Source organism: Dermacentor albipictus, chromosome 9 (assembly GCF_038994185.2).
Source record: "Dermacentor albipictus isolate Rhodes 1998 colony chromosome 9, USDA_Dalb.pri_finalv2, whole genome shotgun sequence".
Classification (NCBI taxonomy): Eukaryota; Metazoa; Arthropoda; class Arachnida; order Ixodida; family Ixodidae; genus Dermacentor; species Dermacentor albipictus.
Genome location: NC_091829.1, coordinates 112914173 through 112934758, shown reverse-complemented (window position 1 = coordinate 112934758; position 20586 = coordinate 112914173). Strand labels below are relative to the sequence as shown.

Below are 20586 nucleotides of genomic sequence, written 5' to 3'. Positions count from 1 at the left end.
CGGATGACCTGGGGTTCTTTAACGCGCACCTAAATCTAAGTACACAGGTGTTTGCGCATTTCGCCCCCATCGAAATGCGGCCGCCGTGGCCGGGATTGGGCTGGCGGTTAGAACGCTCATGAGCCGCCAGGGCCGGTCAAGTCTAATGGGAAGCTTTTCCCCGTGGGCTGCTGCAGAAATACATATGATCGGAGTAATCGTGGTGCTCGCCAACAATTGCGCGAAATTGATCGCGGTCAGTGCGCAGTCAGATTGGCCTTGATTGAAAGCCTCGCCGTGATGTAATACGCAAATCAGGCATAACATAGTACCCAAAAAGAGTATGAGATCAGTTAAACTCACTGAACATCGCAGAGACAGGACACGTGTACTGCATGGAGGCATTCGGCAAGCACTGGTGTAACGTGAGAAAAAGAAAAGATGCAATAAATGACGATGGGCCAGCAAGACCGTCCCCTCTGGAAGTAGAGGAGCCGATATGGGTCGGTACAGTGACGCCAGAGGACAAGCGCCATCACTCGTGGAACCAATAATGCGGGCACCTCGTAACTCTTGCCGTACTCGTTGCGCTCTCAAAGCGCGTGAGTAACGGACGAGAAGTCAGTCTCGCCAGCAATAAGCACGAAAAGAGACTGCAGCGTGGAATCGTCGTGGGAGGGCTTTGTTGGTGCGGCTTTCAATATGAAGGGGAGGTAGGAAGTAGAAGTTACGAGGACGTAAGCGTTTTCCGCGAATTGCAGGGTAGCACACACATACGCACGCACGCACGCACGCACGCACGCACAGACAGACAGACAGACAGACAGACAGACAGACAGACAGACAGACAGACAGACAGACAGACAGACAGACAGACAGACAGACAGACAGACAGACAGACAGACAGACAGACAGACAGACAGACAGACAGACAGACAGACAGACAGACAGACAGACAGACAGACAGACAGACAGACAGACAGACAGACAGACAGACAGACAGACAGACAGACAGACAGACAGACAGACAGACAGACAGACAGACAGACAGACAGACAGACAGACAGACAGACAGACAGACAGACAGACAGACAGACAGACAGACAGACAGACAGACAGACAGACAGACAGACAGACAGACAGACAGACAGACAGACAGACAGACAGACAGACAGACAGACAGACAGACAGACAGACAGACAGACAGACAGACAGACAGACAGACAGACAGACAGACAGACAGACAGACAGACAGACAGACAGACAGACAGACAGACAGACAGACTTGCGTACCTTGCGACATTGACAACAGAGAGGATATTCATGGACAAAAAAAATTCCGCTTCCCGAACGGTAAAACCACAGCTTATGAGGGGAAATACTGACATATTGGAAATAGAAGCGTAACTCTCCTCACCTTCCTTCTGAGGAGACGAGATAACAAAACGCGATCGTTCTTGGCCGTAGGTCACCGTTATTGCCCCGTGCCAGAGCGACACGACTAGTGCTCGTATGGCAAAGGACAGCGCACGGGTCATATATCACGCGAGTGCGCTTGTCTCTCCTCAGACGGTCAAGGCCCCGTGCACGGGAGCGTACGCACTGCGCCTATATTACAATCGGGTCACGGCGACCGGAACGCATTACCTAACGTCCGCTAGACATCCGTCGCATGCCAAAAGCGTTCTCAGAGGGACCATTCTTTCGGAAAGACCGGACAGCGATATGTAGGTAGTTGCTTGCAGTGCAAGTGGATCTTAAACGCAAAGAAAACGCGCTTGATATGGACGATCCTCGTACATAGTGGAATATTGGAATAGGAAACAGAAGCCAAGATCGAAAAACTGAAATGTCAGTTATGTACGAGCTTCACGTCTTCGACAGCAGCCGTGCTCAACTTCAATTGAGGCGTCCTGATGGTTTACGCTGGCTTAGGCGTATTTACCTTTTTTGTTGTATAGGCCGGATAAAAATTATGTTATCCTTATGTTACGCGGTCTTCCATTTTTTATTGCTACTTCTTACTTCGTTTTCCTTGATGGTAGTTTTCGTTAGCCCCACTGTTTCAGGCTCATCATGTGTATGATACAAGAGTTGGGGTTAGAGCATGGACAAGTGCGTTTCAGCTCCACGGCCCCCAGATCAGGGTTTTGAAAACAGAACGCAACAAACGACCATCTTCAGCAGGAACAATCTGCCAAATTGACGTATATATTCACTCAACACTACCTATCCTGAATCGGTCAATCGGAAACGTAGCTGTATTCTGTACCATGAGACCCTGTACCATTTAAAATACCATTACTTACCTCACAGGAACAGTTAGCAGAGCATCTACATGTATACACTTGGAAGCGAACTAGCCCTCGACGAGAGATGGATGAGCAAATCGATTCACTTGTCTGCATTTTATGCAGCCTGTGCTTTCATCATTTACATTATATGGAGCTTCCGGAATTTTTAGACATCGCCTGTTCCCGATAACAATTCTAATCCATGAGCTGAATGATTCACGGAGGTGGACATAACTTGCCCATGAACATTAAACACGTACTCAACTAATTAAGAAAGCCACGAATTACCTTCCTGATATTTCAAGGCATATCTTGCAACTTACGAATTGTAGACGTTCAGGTTGCGAGGGGTATCCACGTAGAATGAATTTACAGAATGAGAAGTGTGGAGATATGCGCCATCAAACACGCCATAACATAGATTGTTGTTACACTCAATCACTCCACACTTACTTAAACGCTCGTGTATTTCATCCCACACTTTGGGAACATCCCGTAACTAGTGCCTAGTGTCATCTGGAGATTCAAGCGGCAACTTCTCGCAAACGCACCGGCAGCACTTCGTAAGGTGCAGTATGTGCCGTGAGATAAATAATTAAGGAGTTAATTACTGGGTGTTTGCTAATTACTTAAATACGTGTTTCGATCTGTGGTGCTAGCGATATCCGCCTCGTTGGATAATCTATCTCATCGACAAGAAATACGCTGTCACAAGGGATATTAAAAAAATTATCGAAATCTTAAGAAATCATGGGCCTGCGTGATACGCGCCGCACAGTCACAGCGCAAGCTTGAGGAGCGCCTCCATAGGAGCTCCATTTTCGGCACCACCCACTACAGGGTCATCACGACGAAATCTCTTCGCGTCATGTTCACGAGAAGGATACGAACTGCCCGCCCGGCGTTGACGGCAAGTGGTGGCTTGCGCTGCAGCTTGTCCTCCTGTCTGCATAGCGGTCCGCTGAGCTCGACGTTGCCTGGTTGCAGCGACGCACGCAGCTCTACCATTCGCTTCTTCAGCAGCGGTTCGTAGCTTGAGAGGAGGTGCCATGAATAGTGCACCACCGAAGAGCGAACACAGGTATCCAGACTACGTGGCGCACATGTCACATATCTTGACCCGTGGCACGGTACGTTATTGTCAAGGACGATGATAATGATACTTTGTTGGCATCCCCTTCGAAGTGGGGCGGCGAAAAATAGCCACCTAGCGTGGTTAGGTTAACCAGGTCCAGCTACACGCCGCACGCAACTGCTATATACAACTGCTACATGTCGGGACACCTGGTGGAATATAACGGAACTGCAATGCTAAGTTTATACGTATCGACGCTACGTGGCGCGCGTGTCACATCGCATGTTACAGTGTATTGAAATATCAAAAGCAGAAAACAAACCGTTGTATGTGGCCTTTTTAGACATTACAGGAGCCTATGACAACGTAGAGCGCAACGTTTTGTGGGATATTCTGGAAGGGGAAGGCTTAGGTAACGATTTTCTACAACTTTTGAGAGAGATTTACCTAGAAAATACCGTTTCCGTTGAATGGGAAGGGATGAGGAGCGAGGAGAAAGTTCATATCAACAAGGGACTGAGGCAGGGGTGCCCTTTATCCGCACTGCTGTTTATGATGTACATGGTGAGGACGGAGGGCGCTAGAAGGAAGTAATATCGGGTTTAATCTCTCATACAAACAGGCGGGTACAATAGAAGAGCAGCAACTCCCTGGTTCATTTTATGCGGACGACATTGCGTTGCTAGCTAACAAGCAAAGTTATTTGCAACGTCTGGCTAATATCTGTGGACAGGAAGGCAATAATTTAGGTTTGAAATTTAGTGTTAGAAAATCAGGTGTTATGGTATTCAATGAAAACAGTGAACAGACAGTGGAGATACAGGACTATGAAATACCTCGTGTAACAGAATATAAATACTTTGGTATATGGATAAACGAAGGCAATAGATATATTGAAACAGAGGAAAAACCATAACAGTGAAGGGGACGAGAAATGCAGCCATAATGAAGCACAGAGCGCTATGGGGATACAATAGGTACGAGGTCCTCCGAGGTATGTGCAAAGATGCAATGGTTCCAGGACTTACTTTTGGAAATGCAGTTGGTTGCTTTAAATCAGGGGTACAATCAGGACTCGACGGGAACCAAAGGAAAGTGGGTCGCCTCGCATTGGGCGCTCACGGGAAGATTACAAATGAAGCTGTGCAGGGGGATATGGGCTGGACTAGTTTTGAAGTGAGGGAAGCTCGCAGTAAAATAGGGTATGAAGAACGGCTGAGGAATATGGAAGAAAGTAAACGGGCTGGGATAGTGTTCAGGTATCTGTACAGGAAAAACATTGATTCACAGTGGAGGAAAAGAACTAGGAAGCTTACCAGCAAGTATGGGGCCTGTAGGATGGGCAACACAGCAACAAACAAGGTCAAGTGGGAAGTCAGAGAGGCTGAAATAATCTCATGGGTGGCGGCAATGGAAAAGAAACCTGCTATGGGTAACTACTTGAGAGGAAAAAAACGAAATCAGGAAAGAAACCATTTATGATAACTCAAAGGGAAGCTCATTACTTTTCGAAGTGAGATCGGGATGCCTTAGAACACGCACCTATAAAGCGAGATATAAGAAGGAAGAAGAAGCATGTGCTTGCTGCGGAAAAGCTAGGGAAACGACGGACCATGTTTTATTAGAATGTGAAGACGTCTATCCAGTGGTCGATTTAGGCACCACTGGCCTCTTTGAAGCCCTTGAGTTCAGCGGGATCAGTGGAAAAGTAAACATGTCCGCAATATGCATTAATAAGAGGCAATTGGAGGACTGGTGGAAGAAAAGTAGGGAAACGACAAATGACGGAGACGTACAAAAGCACAGTTCACAATACGGGATTAGAAAAGTTGGGCGTGGTAGTTCATAGTGGTTTTTTTTTTTCATAGTTGAACCTAAGTAGGACATTAGGCAGTATAATAGCAAGAGCTTGGTGGCGCAACTCACCACCCCGTTCCAAAGGGGACGCTCATAACATCCATCCAGCCATCCATGTCGAATGGCATGGGACGATGCTTATGTCGACGATGATGTAATGACTTCCCTTTGAAACGGGACGGTGAAATACGGTCACCTACCCTGCTTGAATTATACAGGCATACCGTTCATGTTTCTCATTATATCATCATTGATACATCTCCAGAATCTTCTTTCTTCTTCAAGATTTCCCCTATCAACCTTGTACCGTCACCTATGCAAACAGTTACATAAGTGCTTCCTGTTGTAATAACACTCAACTGCAATGTAAAGTGCGCACGTATAAGCGCTACGCGGAGCGCATCTCACATCGCAAAGCAAGTGGCACGATAAGATAGTAATAATGATGATTTATTGGCATGCTCTTCGAAACACGGCGGTGACACAGTCACCTCGCCAGCTTGATTTAATCGGGTACATATTTTCTAGCATTCTCGTATACATTTCCCTACACTTGTTTTTCCCCCCAAACCTTCTTAACTGGCTTCTACTGCTACCTGTGCATCTGCTACATGGCATTTCATCTGGTGTAATAATGTGCAACTACAAAGCAACTTGGCACGCATCAATGCTACGCGGCGCGCATGTGACTTCGCGTGTCTCCTCGCGAGCTAGGACTCGTTTATAGGGCGTTTTCCTGCGTAATGCTAGCAAGCGCTGGCGTGGCTGAGTGGTAGACTAGCTATGACCACACAGCGGGCCCGCGCTCGATCCCGGCGAGAACTGGCTAGTTTTGTTCTCATTCCCGGCGATAGCTGCTACGGACACCGGCGACGGCGGCGGACGCCACCGCCAACCAAAAGCGCCATTGGAATGAGCCATAACAGCTTACGCTGTTAAATGATCCCCCACTATGGTATTGGGGCCACTGGGTATGCACTGCAGGTCATGCGTCTTTGAGCACATGCCACTGTGGTCGCTGGGTATGCGCCATTAAGTATGTGCCATTCAGTGAACTGGGTACGTGCGTTCAGTGAACCTTTCAGACGCCAGAAACGAGCTGAATGACAAGAATTATGTAGCACAAGTTATTTTTACTAATTCCGGAGAACATAAAAATGATCACCCCGTAGGGAGGAGGAGCAGTAGATTTTAATGAAGAGAAAGGAGGAGAGGTCGGCCTGGAGAGCGTGTCTCTAGCCTGCTACTCCTTACTGGGGAAAGGGGAAGTGGGTAATACAGGGAAAAGTACGTGGCGGGTGATTATGTTATGGTACAATGAGATACTATATACACTAGCAAGGTTTGAGTATGGGCTAGTTGGTATCCCATGGTGTCAATCGTCACTTACAGCGCATACATAGACGGAGGACAAAAAAGGACGACGTGGACAAGCGCTGACTTCCAACTGATTTTTATTTTCAGAAACAAACGTATATACCCTATATACCACTACAAAAGCGCCCTCTACAAGCAGCAACCCGACATGAGAATGCATTCAGAATTTATTACCTAAGATGAACGAGAGCGCATGTGCGACCTCAGGAAAACCAGTTCTTTATCTGTTAGTGCGATTGATGGCTTACTGAGTCGCAATCGGCAATCGCTGCTGCTTCAATGATAATTCTGGTACTTTTATTGGAATGCCTAGCTAAGATAGTCGTCTCCTCAAAAATTGGGACGCAGCCGCATTGCGGCCAGTGAACATGAAGGAAGCCTTCCCACCCTTTACGCACTTTGTTGCTGTGTTCTTGTAACCTGATGTTAAGACATCTACCAGTCTGTCCTATATAAGACCTACCGCATTTCAGGGGAATCCTATACACTACAGGTTATAACGTCAGGTTACCGCCGCCCCGTGCACCCGTAAGGTCACTGAAACGCCATGTAGTCAACGCCTGCGTGATAATATAAAAACTGTAAGGGTGTGCAACAAATGACTGCCAGTTCGTACCTTCACAACGAACACACATGCACCCTTATCTAACCCCAGTGGTTCTTATACGAAGCAGAACATATCTCGGAAAATGTCCTTTGCTATATGTGGAACCACTGTCGAACCAATGTATCTGAGCTCTATATAAGCAGGATTCCAACTTTACAAGCATTAGAGGATAAAATTTATTTTTAACTCGACAGCGTTAATGGCCTCATGTCACAGAAAATGCGGTGCCGGCGTCCTGCGCCGGCGTTTCCGTAGGCGAAAGTTTCCGCGTATATTGAGGTACACCCGCGCGCAAAAGTATACGGACCAGGGATTGCGCGATAAAATTAATTTTCTGCTCTGTCTGTGAATGCAACTTGAAATTAAAGACTGCGGTTGAAACTTAAAATTACGAATTTTCCAGTGCACTCATCAGTTTCCGTTTATGCGTGTTAATTACGAAGAAATTCTGTTTTTTTTTTTCGGCGACCCTGTGGTCCATATACTTTTGCTCACGGGTGTACATGTATGTTCAATGCCATGATATATGACATGCGGTATATGCGGGTTATATAGCAACGCCATTATATCACTAAAGTTGCTCATACCTTGTCGTACAGGCTCGACAAAGCTAATCCTCAGAATTCTGAAATTCAAAATTCAAAGAATTCAAAAACACCACCAGCGCATGCCATTTATGCTAAATCTTCTCAACAATAACAGAAACCCGAAAATGACGTAATTCTTACGGCCTGGCTGTGCACTACGTCCGATATCGGCCCACGTAAGAGGCCGCGTTTCTACCAGAAAGCTCGCCTTCGTGCATAGCGTTCGCCGCCTGCGTTTCCAGGAAAGCATTACGGTTACATAAGCCGCAGTTACTGGGAAGCGTGAGAAGCCGTCAGAGATCTTCAATGCTATCGCGTTCCACCCTTCAAGGTGAAACTTAACCGTCCTCCGTTTTTTCCTTCTTTTTTTGAATGGAGCTTTAGACAATATTTAAGTCAATAATAGGCTTTACCGAATATACTCGAATGTTCATGCTTATTCAGAAAGATGCTACGATTAGCTACATCATAGGCATTTGAGAACTCTACGCAAATTCGAGTACCATATTTTCAGTTCCAAGTTTCACAGAATATATTATACCTTTTGTTCGAGAAGCGCTAGCTCAGTAGACCAGTGTTTGCGGAATCCACACTGTGATGAGTTTCCAATTTTATGACAATCGTTGAAGGAAGCTAGTCGTCGTAAAATATACTTTTCAAAGCCTTTAGAAAATATCAATACGATAGAGATTGCAGTTCACGTATTTCTTGTTCTCTTCCGAAACGCAACCGTCAGCTTCGCAATCTGCATGCAAGTTTTGCGGGAAAGTTTGTTCTTGAGACTATAATAAAAATATTCGTTACATAGTTATGATGTATGTTTATTAATGACTAGATTTACAGGCTCAATTCACATGCTCAACGAATCAATTGCTTTACTGTTATTAAGCGCCATAAAACCCAGGCACCACTTCGCATAAAAATAATAAAACAATTTGCTCATATTAATTTCTAACCACAAGTAATGTTAGCAAGAAAAGAGTGAAGTGATAATTGAATAAACAATAATTAGTAAGTTATTTATGAATTAAATCTTGATTTGCTGAAATTTGCACAATTAAAACTCACCACAGCATATCAAAAACAATGGTTTAGGCTATACATTGGGATATGAGCGCATAAATATGTTTTCAGCCGTCAAATTCAGCGCATGAAAATTATACGTTCCGGTTTTTGGCTTAATGGGACTGACAGCCAAATTTCATGGTACCCGTTTGTTTGGTATTATGGGAAGCTTACCGGTCAGAGTGCTTAACTATGAAGTGCTAACGCGGAAAACGCCGTGGGACTTTTTTTATCAGAATTTTTCCATAAGCAGTGAGGATGTAGTCATTCACTAAACCATGCTGAAAACGGTGATAGGTGAGAGTGATAGCGATTATATGCCGGCATTAGTGGGAGACAGACGAAAAGTGTGACCGTAGCTCTAACAAGGTATAATTTTGATTATGATGTCGATGTTCCTGCGATTCATGTTTTCCGAATTGTTAAACGATTTCTGCAATAATAGCTACGTGTTTTCTTGGGTTCCTGTGCAACTGCTTTGGTAGTTAACCACTAAAAACGAAACTAATCTGATTGAAAACGAAACTACGCCTTTACACGTGATATTGGGTTCAGCGTGTTGCCGTAGATTTCCGAAGCATAGAATAATGCATGAATGTCTAATAATATTGCAACTGCAATTTTAAGCAGTAATTACGACGCACTTAATAACAGTCGACTTACGTAATCTCATACAGTACATCTGAAGTACCATGGTTTCCAGCCAGGTCTCGCCACTTACTTGTTTTTGATACTTTCTTCGTCAATATAAACTTATTATTCGTACCTGAATCGTGAACAGCGGGCTGAATTTTTATAACTACAAATAACGGCCATTTCATTTCCATCAGTGTCTCACAACACATTCCGGCCAGTTGTCAGCCCCTTTAAGAGTGACAAATTTCGTGATAACTTCAGGTTACCCGCCGTGGTTTCTTAGTGTCTATGGTCTTGGGCTGCTGAGCACAAAGTCGCGGGATCGAACCCCGGCCACGGCGGCCGCATTTAGATGGGGGCGAAATGCAAAAACAACCGTGTACTTAGATTTAGGTGCACGCTAAAGAACCCCAGGTGGCCGAAATTTCATGATTCCCCTACTACGGCGTGTCTCATAATCACAAAGTGGTTTCGGCACGGAAAACGCCATTTCAGATAACTTCAGGTTAGTGAAAGCTAAAGTAGGCCAAAAGGTCGATCAAGGAATTCGTAAGGTTCCGGCTGTAGAACAGCCGAAAACAACCGCAACAACAAACAATATAAACTAATAAAATAGTCGAAAGCAGATGCAGTCAAAATACGACGTCACGTGCTGAATGTGTGGCAAATTAGCGGGGATTAGCGTAGTCAGTCGTCTGTCGTTTTTGCACCTTTTTCCTTACTTAACCCTCGCTGAACGTATAACCAACCTTTCTGGAGATTTTCGGGGCGTACGTTATGAATCCAACACGCTTGTCCACTTTACCGCCCTTCGAACGCTCTTATATGGGTGCTATAACTGCTGCTCTGTTCAAAAACTTATCAGAAAAGCCACGGTTGTGTTTCGTTTCTAGTGCTATTTAGCTGGCCTCCCCATCCCTCAGAATACTGTAACTAACCAGAACGAACAAAAACAGCAACCAGTTAGTGAGACGGGACACAATCTTACTTAGAAGGCTGCCATTCCTGTTGACCGGGATTTAACTTTCATAATCAGCACTGCAACTACAATAGGCGCCGCAAAGTGGAGGGTAGGGATTATATATTGATGACTTACAATCTTCCTTTAATAATAATAACGTTTATTTCCTACTTGACAAATAATTTCCCAGTTCTTTAACGTGCACCTGAATATCAGTAGAAAAGGGGTTTATTTTCATGCGATGATTATTTTAGGCCCATTGTGCCCGCTTTGACCTGTTCTGCCTGCTATCTCGCCGCTGAAACGTCCTTCTTACTCGCGAAAAAAAAGAGAAAGAATGAAAATAAACGAAACAAAAAATAAAGTTACATGTCTGACTCGTGAAATTAACACGGGCTCTTCTAATTAACAATTAAAATTAAAGATTTGTGGTGGAGAAAGACGCCATGCAATCGCGGCGTAGTTCATTCGTTACTGGCTCGAAAAGCGATTCGTGCACTAGTGCGGTACTTGAAGTGCACGGGCTTAAGAGACTGTTTATGGTGTCCTTGTGTGTGGTGTCCCTCCCACACGTACTCAGTGCTTACTCTCCCCCTTTGCTCCTCTTTCTATTCCCCTTTTCCCCCGTGTAGGGTAGCAAACCGGATGCTGTTCTAGTTGACCTCCCTGCCTTTCCTACCCTTGTTTTTTCTCTCTCCCCCTTTCTCTCTCTCGGCGTCGGTAATACGCCGAACCAGAATTATACAGTACCACAGGGACAAAAGTGGCTGCGGTTTGAAGCCCGCCAATAGTGAAGCTTTCTTTGCGGCGTCAGAAGATGGAGACGCTGTGGTTTTTGCTGGAGATGTGGAACATCATGTATTATGGCGATTAACATTCTTAGTCGACCTCCACTACCACGCAGGCTAAAAAGCTAAATTCGCCTGCTTTACGCGTCGAAACCACTATAAAATTATGAGTCACGTGGTAATGGATCGCTCCGGAAGAACTTCTCAGCACCTGGAGTCCCTTTACGTGCTAACACTGTGCGGTACGCGGTTGTTTTTATTTTGCTCTTAATTTGTTCCCAAACTAAACACAGAGGCCGCGCTCAGGAATTGAAGCCGCCACCACGTGCTAAGCAAAGCAACGCCGCAGACTCTGAGCCACGGCTGCGGGTGAACCCTACATGCTTACTCTAAATGAAGGTGTCTTCAGCAATACTGCGTGTCGCTACATTGGAAGAACGCTCATCGCATTAACGCACGACAGCCATTGTGAGATGGGCTACGCTGAACGTGCGTGTTATTGTGTCACTATCGGGAGTGTGACGAAAAAAGTTGGTGTGTGGGGGAAGCTGGTCACGTGGTAGAGGTATAAATTATAGAGAGCGCCACTGAGAGGGGTCTGTTCCCGACCACCATCAGTTGCACATCACTTTTCGAAAAGAGAGGACGCCTTTCGGTGACCTTACACACAGTTTCAGAAGAACTTGAGTTTGGTCTAGTTGGCGTTTACTGCATGTTATGTTGACCGCTAATAAAGACGTGGACAGGGTAAGAGAACACAAAACGACGACACGAACAGTAACTTTCAACTCAGTTGCAAGAGCTTCGCAATGTGGTGAACGTGGTTGAAGTCGTGAATTCTGGACCGTGGAAAAGTGGGAGGAAATGTTGACGCATTTATCTAGCGTTTACAGCTAGATCGCCATTTATATTTTTTGCTCCCCCCCCCCCCCCCCCCTCATTGAGATACGGCTAACCATTCTCGGGAATCGCACCCGCCACTTGAAGCTCAGCAGCACAAACGGCATTGCCACGGAACAATCGCTGCTGCTCTGCCGGTCCCGTACAGGATAGCTCTGTCTTCATTTGAAAAGTTCTTATTGCTTCATGGTGCTCGAGAAAAGAGTGGCTTACGTATGCGGCTAACACAAAATAATTGCTAGCTGGGTCAGGCAGCGGCTCCTTTACGATAAATGTCGCCAGCGGAAATGGCATTGCCACATTGAAAGGTTACGTAAACAAACGCTAACTCACAATTGAAGTATACTCTCTTGCGGGCTAGATGGCTTATACAATACTGTCTGTCTTACCCACACTTCTATTTTCATTTGAGTTCATTTCTTGCAAGACCCCGTAGTAGGAGTATTACATTACGCAGTACTGCTGCCTGTTCGCAACTGGAATTTGTTCTTGAAGAACAGTGGCTATGTAACGCAGCAAATCACGCGAGCATGTTGTCAACAGGAATCAAAGAAAGAAACAAACCAGAAAAAAAGTAAATCGTAAAAATGAAAGTAAACACAGGACATGGATTACATTATCAGCAGTCCACATAGATAATGTCTTTTTCGTGTAGGTAAAGGGAAAGTTCAATAATACGTTTGTGCTGCTTCCTTTTTATATGCCATGCTTCCAAGTCGAGGCACGTGCACTCTTGACTACGTGACGATATGCGACCTAGCGAGTTTTGTGACGCAGATTAAATTTTACATCGCTACCGAGCATAAGAGCACGCGTCTTGTCGTGAAAGTATACCACACAAGAAAGGGCGAGCGCGCCTGCATTAGTGAGCCTCAATTTGCCTTTCATGAAAATGAAGTTATGAATCTTGCCCGCCGATAATGTGACTTCAGCGCCGTTTGTCTTGTTTCTCTTTGTTTGATTTCCAGCTTTGTTTCTAGGTCACAATGCGCATGCGTGATCTTCTGTGCTACCATAGCAACTCTAACGAAATAAACTTCAGTTGCCAGTCAGCGCTTGTTTATGTCATGTTCCATGGATTCTTGTCATTCGCGCTGCTCCCTTTCCATTAATAAATTGGTAGATAGGGCAGCAAGAAACAAAAATGATCAAGAGTGATGGTGAGAGACGCTTGCTGGGCGTTTCATTTTAGCTGGATTGTGCAATCATGATTGGGAGTTAAGTATTACTGGGCACTTTCACATCGGCACCTCGAAATTGTGGTCTATTCACCACGAGAAGCAAAGCGGCGACAAAATCTGACCGGGTGTTGGTCAAGAATTAGGGAAGTAAATTTCATGAAAGACATATAAGCGGGCGAGTCTCCTTTTTGGTCAGAAGTTTGGCAAATCAAGTCCAGTTTTAGTCGCTGATATTGCTTCCAGTGGGAGGATAACTTCATACAAGAAAACACGAATCTATGCAGAACCACGCGCTATACCTATAGTACCAAATTTGTTGATAAAGGAGAGTTTTTTGCTTCTTCATGCTTCGCGATGGAGCTGTTCATTTCATATGCGCTAGCGCATGCAAAGTTGTTTCGGACAAGGTAGTAAGCCAGAATGACGGGGAAGTTGCGGGTATGTGGGTTTTCTTATTGAAATTTAAAAAAAAAGGAGAAAAAACGCCAACTCCTCAAGCCGAAAGCACGAGTATAGCGTAAGACACGTCGCCGTACTCGTTTCCGCGTCCGCCCTTATTTAACGTTCTCTGCGCCGGGCCTTGAAGCCCCGAAGAACTTTTCCAACTCGTGCCATATGCACGCCGCCCTAGCGCTTCAATTTGCTCGCGGAACGAAGAAGCCCGCCATGAATCATGCGGGCGGCCGAGATTGCTGCTCGCTCGCGCGTGCGCGGAAGCACCGTAGGTACTATACGCACACAAGCACTCGACCGCGCGCCCACACGCTGCGTTTCCGAGAATTGCGCGCAGCGTTGTCCAGGGTGCATGTGGAACATGTGTTCGCGTGGCGTGCGTGCTGCCTTCGGCACCGGTGCACGCAATTGTCGTCCTCGTTGCTATTATCATCTCGAGCCCCTATTTACCCATATACTGTAGGATGAAGTAATCTCCCAGCGATCTCCTCCGACTCTTGTCTCGCGCGCCCTGACACCACCTGCGAATGTCCTGATTTCGCCCCACCACCGCTAGTCCTCTGCCGCCTTCCACAGTGTTTTCTTTTTTTTTTCATCAAACCCGTTTTGTGATTTTAACCGACCAGCCGTTATCTGCCCTACACTTTAAATTTGATACCCAGCTAGATAGCTATCGAACATTCTGGTTGAGATTGAAACTGTAATATTCGACACACGTATTGCTCTTCAGCGGCGCTGCATTCAGTAGCCGCACCGCCTAAGGCGAAGAACGGCTGGCGCACTTACGAGTAAAACGCCGAGGGATTAGGCCTGCATGCACTGCCGTGGGACATCATCGGACTGGACGAGAACGCCTGAATAAACGTGGGCGGCCACGAAACTTCGGTTCCTACAGTGTCCAATTCACATAGCTGCGTCCATTTTAATTTCATCATTCCGCTATCGCCTGTATATATCATGTGCGGGGTGTTCCGATAGGGAATATTTCGAACCCAATTGAACATGCATATTCAAGAAAAACGGCCATCCAATGTATCATCGAATATAGTATATTGCCAAAAAAAGAAAATAAAAGAGCAGAAGGAAGGGCAGGTCAAGTAGTGTAAGTATGACAACAAAAAAATCATGTCTACGGCATGTGAGAAATGTCGCTAACAAGCGGATGTCAGGTCATCTGATAAGTTTGTAAGTGAGAAACAAAGCTAAATGAGATATATGGTAGACTTTGACAATGATAGCAATGAAAAGAACGACCCTCGTTGCACGAAGTGAAACCGTATTTCGCGTGAGCGTACTTTATGCCGTCATTGGACAGTCGGGCACCACAGCAACACCACAGCGTACACAGGAAATCCGCGGAGGCAACAGTGCGCATGCGCAATACAAAGGAGCACACACGGTCTCTTGCGCGCGCGCACAGCATTGCAAAAGCTGCATAGCGACCATCGCGTGCTCTGCGGGCTTTCCGGGACGTTCTCGCGTGTCCACGAGAGCGAATTTTCTCGATATGGCTCTTGCCGAAGATATGACTCCGGCTTGGGGCTTGACTTCGCGCCGGCTGATATTGGGTACACAGTCTCAGGTGCTGGGATACGGCGGCGCTGAGTAGCACACTACCGGCTTCTGCGCGCGCAAGTCGGCGGTTCCCTTCTCAGCTTTTTGTGTGCGGCCAACTATCCCGCGCTTCGCCACGTAAAACCAATTTTCACTACATGCGGTTTGCCTTGCTTCGTGTGCACACTAAACGAACGCTTTTTTTTCTTTGTTAGTATTTTTTCCATTTGCGGCCACCGTGGCCCGCATATAACCCACGAGAACGATCTAGCCGCTGGGCTACCGCGCGGCGTCATCCCGAAGCTTCAGCGTGGCTTAGGAGTAACGCCGCAGCGAAAGGTTGCAGAATAATTAGACCACGTGTGGTTCTATAGTGCGTGCTCAAAGCGCCGTGGACAGGGGAGAGTTTTTGCATTCCGCCCTCGTCGGTCACTGGAAAACGAGAGAGCTTAACGTTGATGCTTAAAGAACACAACAGTGGTTTTCTGAATCTGTGCACGGAATAAGCTGGGCTCCGGCGTTTTTTACGCCACGATTGTGCGATTGGGGGTACCGATACTGCGGCAAGCGGTTGAGAAGCACGATGTACTCCAATCCACGAGCAGTTATGCCTTTTCTAAAGGGGCGTCCGCGAAGCCTCGATGACGGTGGACGCGCGACTCATTCAAAGCAACTCGCTCTCGAAAGGGTGAGTGGTGGAGCTCGCGAGTACATGATGGCGTGGCGCACTATGTCAACATACGCACACACGCTGTGGTAGGCCGGTGGCTATGGCGTTGTGATGCCGGGCTCAACGTAGCCAGTGTGATTCCGCTCGCTACGGCCGTATGTCTTTATGGGGGAAAAAAATGCAAAAACCCACGTGCACTTGCATTTCAATTTAGGCTAGGGAAACCGAGGTGGTGGAAATTAGTCCGTAGTCCCCCACTACAGCGTGACTCATCGCATTGTCGCTCCGGCACGTAAAATACACACACACATACAGACCGCAGTTCTGCGCACTGCATTTGTACCTAGTGCATCGCTTAAGGCACCAGGAAAAAAAAAACACCACAAGTACTTATAGATGATGCCACGGCGTCGTTGAGTGGAGGCTCGCAAGGCTACTACCATACGCGGACGGTGGCAGACAAGAGTCACCGCTGCATCCCGCAGCGGTGCACGCAATTACGAGAAGCCGGGGTAAACTGGCATCCCGGCCGACTGCCTCCGGCAACAGATCGGCGCCGCGTTATCGCGCGCCGAGCAGACGGCGCGCCGCTGCGCTCCGCGACGGTGACGAAGCGATTCGCGCGTCGCCGCGAGAAAATGGCGGCGCGCTCGAACAAGCTCGCTCCCGGGCCGGCGTGAAGTACGACTCCGGCAACTGCGCGGCCGCGTGCACGCTTCCGCAAACAAGGTTCGCCGGCGAGGCGCGACTGCTGCAGGCGCGGGCGAAGATTGCGCTCGCTGCTGGAGTGACCGCTGCGTCGTTCGTGCATTATGCTTGCAACGCGGGTTCCGTGCTTGCACCAAACGCGAATGCGGCGAAGAGTGCGCCTACAGGCAGCGTAAATGGGACGGGCCCCCCCGGTAGAATATTCTACTTTGCTTGGCTGCGAAATAGCAAACAAGCTGGAAAGAAAGCGAGGTGCCTCGGACGCTACGCGTTTGTTCGCCGTGACGCGAAGGAAGAGACCAGATCGGCACCGTAGCAGTATATGCTGCTCAACCCTGCACGTGCAACCCGTGAATATGCAGCGAACGCTGAGAGCACGAGGTCGCGGGTCTGAGTCCGGGCCGTTGCTGCCTCGTTCCGTTGGCAACGGAGCGATAAAACGTTCGTCGAACGAGCTTTGAGTACATGCGAACAAATCTCGGGCGCCTAAAAGATACGTGCCGAGCCGCTAACCCACTGAAAGTTACACGGGCGTTTTTGCAATTCGGCCCCACTGAAATCCGGTCGCCATGGCCGGCATTTCGTCCTGCAACCTGGAACGTAGCAGTGCAATGCTAATGACTCTACGCAACCACGGCCGTACATCGTGACACTAAGTTAAATTAACCAATCAAACAATACATGCCACGCACTTCAAGTTGTTCTTAAGCAGCCTTTTCCCGACTCCCTCTTCCTCCTTGCGTATAAACTAATGTTTGACTATTTGACTAACCAATTGAAGCAAGTGGACATTGCCTAATTGTCTTTCGTTCTTCAACACATCGCCAAGTTACGTTTACAGACGGCCACGTGAGCGCCAGTGATGCAAACCAGGAAACAACTATACCGGTTGTAAGGGAAGAAAAACTTCCGAAATGAATAACGGTCTGGTGCTGGCACACTTGTGAATGACATCAGCACCGACACGCGCAGTTCCCTAATTCATTAAAGTTCACGTTTCCCAAGCAACCGATGCACTCGAAGTGCTCGCTGGAAAATGTCGCAAATCACGAACTGAAAACGAGATGGCGCCAGCCTGTGGGCGAGACTCGGTCGCTAATGCCCGGCGATTCATATTTTCATTTCATTTATCCTCGTGCCCGAATGCCGTAATTAGCTTTCGCTCCTAAACAGCTCCTAAAATAAAGATGACCCATTCATAATTTTGCTTTCGTCAAAGTCGTCTGCAAGGAAAAGTAATTAACTTTTGTTTGGGGAAAGAATGAGGGCAGTCCATGTAGCAACGACAGGCGAATAAGGCAACGGACGAAAATGGGGCAAACATAGTTTCAAATCTCGATCTAAGGACCGTTTACCGAGTTGTAGGTAATCTTGTTCGGCCTTCAAAATACTTAGCGAATGTCGCCGAACTCGAAAGTAGCTTATCATAAGAGGATTCACTGTCAGAATTCAGAGAACAACTCTCAGGCAAGCGGAAATAATGCGAACGCAATACAATGGCCATGTACTCAAGCGTGAGGTGGGTTGCAGTATTTAAAAATGATAATTACTTCTCTTAAGAAAAGAATACGAAACGCAAATGCCCGTCACGTTTAGCAACGATGATTCTGTTTTCAACGATAATGATATGCACGATACCTGAATAAGGATAATTATTAAATATGCAGACTAAGCTCTATTTTTGAATATTAAGGAGACTGCACGCGCCGACACGCGCAGATTATGCAAACACGCCTTTTATCGTATTCGCCACAGGAAGATTTAAGGCTCTTGCTTCTGGTAAAAAAAAAATGCAATGCTTGCACAAGCAGGGGCTAATAGGATAAACATATACGGACAAAATTTACTGACAGGTCTGCGTATTCGTTAATTACCATATTAGAGCTGCGCGGCACAATATGCTACCTTAACGCGGGAATAACGAAAGGAAGAGCGCGTGAAAAACTTGCCATTCACGAGGATAAACTGTCTTAATGCAACCCTTTCATTTGGAAGACAGAGATTTGGAAAGCATTCAGGGTTGGAGGCAGGGAACAGAAAAATAAATAAGAAAACGCCGGGAAATATATCTAGAGCAATAACTACCGAAGTGGAAAATGAAAAGTGAAGCACACTAGCAGCGCCTGCAGAAAAAATAAATAAATGTAGAAGCGTTTATGTGTAGATCGACCAGCGATAATCAAAATGTGTGTCACATGACCGACTATGCGCTATCCTCGCTTATACACATGTCATATATCAGTAACATAAGGTCACACCGCTATTAAGCAACGCAATGCAAAGCTGCACATGCACAATGGCCGTCTGCCCGCGCCAACAAGTTCGTCGTCACTGCGACAGAATCGTTTCCGCGCTCTCCATGTGGTTTCTCCAGAACTACCACCGTGAGATATTGTGATGTACGAGCTCCTTCTTCGTGGTAACCGTGTTTAATCCAAGTGTTTTCCCTAAACTCTCAAGCACCGACTAGCTTTGAAGTCGCCAGCTCTAAGTATTCATTTAAGAGCGCCCAGTACCTGAGATAGCCGATAAAAGAAAACAGTAAGGAGACTCACCGTCGTCAATGTAAAAGATGCACCCGTCGTCCTCAGACTGTCGCAGACACGATGACATGGCGGTGGAGCACAAGACACAGGCTTGTCAGACGACGTGAAGGCCACACGTCGTTCCGGAAGCTTCGCCGTCGGCGCTGAGTCGGTAAGCCGCTTGCGGTAGGAAACGGTAGGCTTAGCACCAAATAATGGCCGGAGTCCCGATAAGTGCGGCTGGAGGCTAATGTCCCGGCGTCAATTAGTGTTGAACACGCGCGCGATAATGAGATTAGCTAAGCTGACGGGTTCTAAAAGGGGGAGGTTTAGGTGGTATGTGCGGCGGGTGAGACGAATTAAAAAGCCACAACTAATAACCGGCTTTCGCCTAAAAGATAGCACGCGAGTTCTAAAGGGACGCGGAAAGAAAAAAAAAAGCGCGGCGCTTAAAACTACGCACGCACCGGTGGCTAGGACGGCGAGATTCTGCCACGAGGCACGGAAATTACGCCGTTACCCAGAAAACTTTGCGCATCGAACCGAGATTGCGTCGATAAGCGACCTGTACGAGGCTGGTTTCTTCCCACAGACAAGGTTCACATTTTCGAGGCAGGAATAAAATAAAAAAACAGGACACAAAAGCGGTCATGAAGTTCCAGACAAAAGCGGCTTGACAAAAAATTGTTGCGGTTGCTTCCGGCGGGCTTGACTACCACACGGGTGCGAGACGCCGTCTGTTCCCCGTCGTCTGCTGCTGAAATCTGCCTCGTCACAGCGGCGGCGGCCGAAGCCAGGTGATAACGCGACGGGGAGCAATGGCGACCAAGCTGGCGGAAGCGAAGTAAAGCTTGGAGGAAAGGTGACTGGTGATTTTTGTAAGGTGCAGAAGAAACAGTAACCACATTTGTTAATTTCTTAATTGTCGTAATAAGCATGTTTTTGCGACCACTCGACGTCTTGTTTGTAGCCATTAGTCGCTAGCATCTTTTTAATGCGTAAGTATTCTTTGGCGAGTAATCAAGCAAAATCTGTCCGTCAGGCGAAGCGTGTGATTCTTTGTTCTTCCCGAAACTGCGTAGTTAGCGAAGACATTTAATCGTTGTAACAGTGCAAATTTTGATAATTAGTTTGATAAGCAATAAGGAAGAACTGAAACCAAATACAAATAAAGAATCTGATCTGAGCGAATACCCATATGATCAGATTTATGCAGATCCGTAGGGATACGTATGGCTCCACAGAAAATGTACGGGGAAGCCTATAGTAGGGGTGGGCCAACTAGAAATTTGGCATTCGGCCATCTAAAAAGAATTGGAGTGGGCCAACTTGAAATTTGTTGGTGGGCCAACTGAAATTCGGGAGTATG

The 20586-nt window shown here is 46.8% G+C and overlaps 1 protein-coding gene across 1 annotated transcript in view; it reads right to left on the bottom strand.

Moving 5' to 3' along the window:
- fne (found in neurons) overlaps positions 1-19957 on the bottom strand; it is a 196067-nt gene extending 176110 nt beyond the window's left edge. Inside the window, exon 1 of the mRNA XM_065453271.2 lies at positions 19248-19957. Coding sequence (XP_065309343.1) covers positions 19248-19305 — 58 coding nt within the window. The 5' untranslated portion in view covers positions 19306-19957. The remainder of the gene's footprint in view (positions 1-19247) is intronic.
- Positions 19958-20586: the final 629 nt, after the last annotated feature.